At 46.3% G+C, this 909-nt stretch overlaps 1 protein-coding gene across 1 annotated transcript in view; it reads right to left on the reverse strand.

Moving 5' to 3' along the window:
• LOC106330322 overlaps positions 1-909 on the reverse strand; it is a 5,654-nt gene that overhangs the window by 1,290 nt on the left and 3,455 nt on the right. The window contains exon 4 of the mRNA XM_013768810.1: positions 19-899. Within this exon, the coding sequence (XP_013624264.1) occupies positions 19-899 (881 nt within the window). The remainder of the gene's footprint in view (positions 1-18; positions 900-909) is intronic.

Consider the following 909-nt stretch of genomic DNA (forward strand, 5'->3'; position numbering starts at 1 on the left):
GTCCGTGAAGACTTGGACCTTAGCACCATAGAGATAAGACCGCCATATCTTCAGGGCAAACACGACAGCAGCCATCTCTAAGTCGTGTGTTGGGTAGTTCCCTTCGTGTTTCCTTAGCTGTCTAGAAGCATACGCGATCACTTTTCCTTGCAGCATAAATACGCACCAAAGTCCAACTTTGGATGCATCTGTGTACACCACGTATGGCTCGTTGTCCATTAGAAGAGCCAATACTGGAGTAGTCGTCAACATCATCTTGAGTTTGCTAAAACTCACAGCACAGCCTTCTGTCCACACAAACTGAACATCTTTCCCGGTCAACTTTGTCAATGGTTGAGCCATGCTGGCAAATCCCTTAACAAACCGTCGGTAGTATCCAGCCAGTCCGAGAAAACTCCTGATCTCAGTTGCGTTCCTTGGTCTGGGCCAATCCGCAATGGCCTTGATCTTCTCTTGGTCCACAGACACTCCCTTGTCCGAGACTACATGACCCAAGAAACATATTTCTCTTTGCCAAAAACTGCATTTGCTGAGCTTGGCGAACAACTTATGTTCCCGCAGCTTGTCCAAAACCTTTCTCAGATGGTCCTTGTGCTCTTCCTGATTCAATGAGTAAATCAAGATGTCGTCTATGAAGACTATAACGAATTCATCCAGGTAATCTCTGAAAACGTTATTCATCATCTTCATAAAGGCTGCAGGGGCGTTGGTCAATCCGAAGGGCATGACCACAAACTCATAGTGGCCATATCTCGATCTGAAGGCTGTCTTACGGACATCCTCTTCAGCAATCGGGATCTGATGGTATCCCGAAGCTAAATCAATCTTGGAGAAACAAGTAGCACCTCGGAGTTGGTCCAATAACTCGTCTATCCTTGGAAGAGGGTACTTGTTCTTCACTGTGACTCT

The sequence above is a fragment of the Brassica oleracea genome, chromosome C3, assembly GCF_000695525.1.
Source record: "Brassica oleracea var. oleracea cultivar TO1000 chromosome C3, BOL, whole genome shotgun sequence".
Lineage (NCBI taxonomy): Eukaryota > Viridiplantae > Streptophyta > Magnoliopsida > Brassicales > Brassicaceae > Brassica > Brassica oleracea.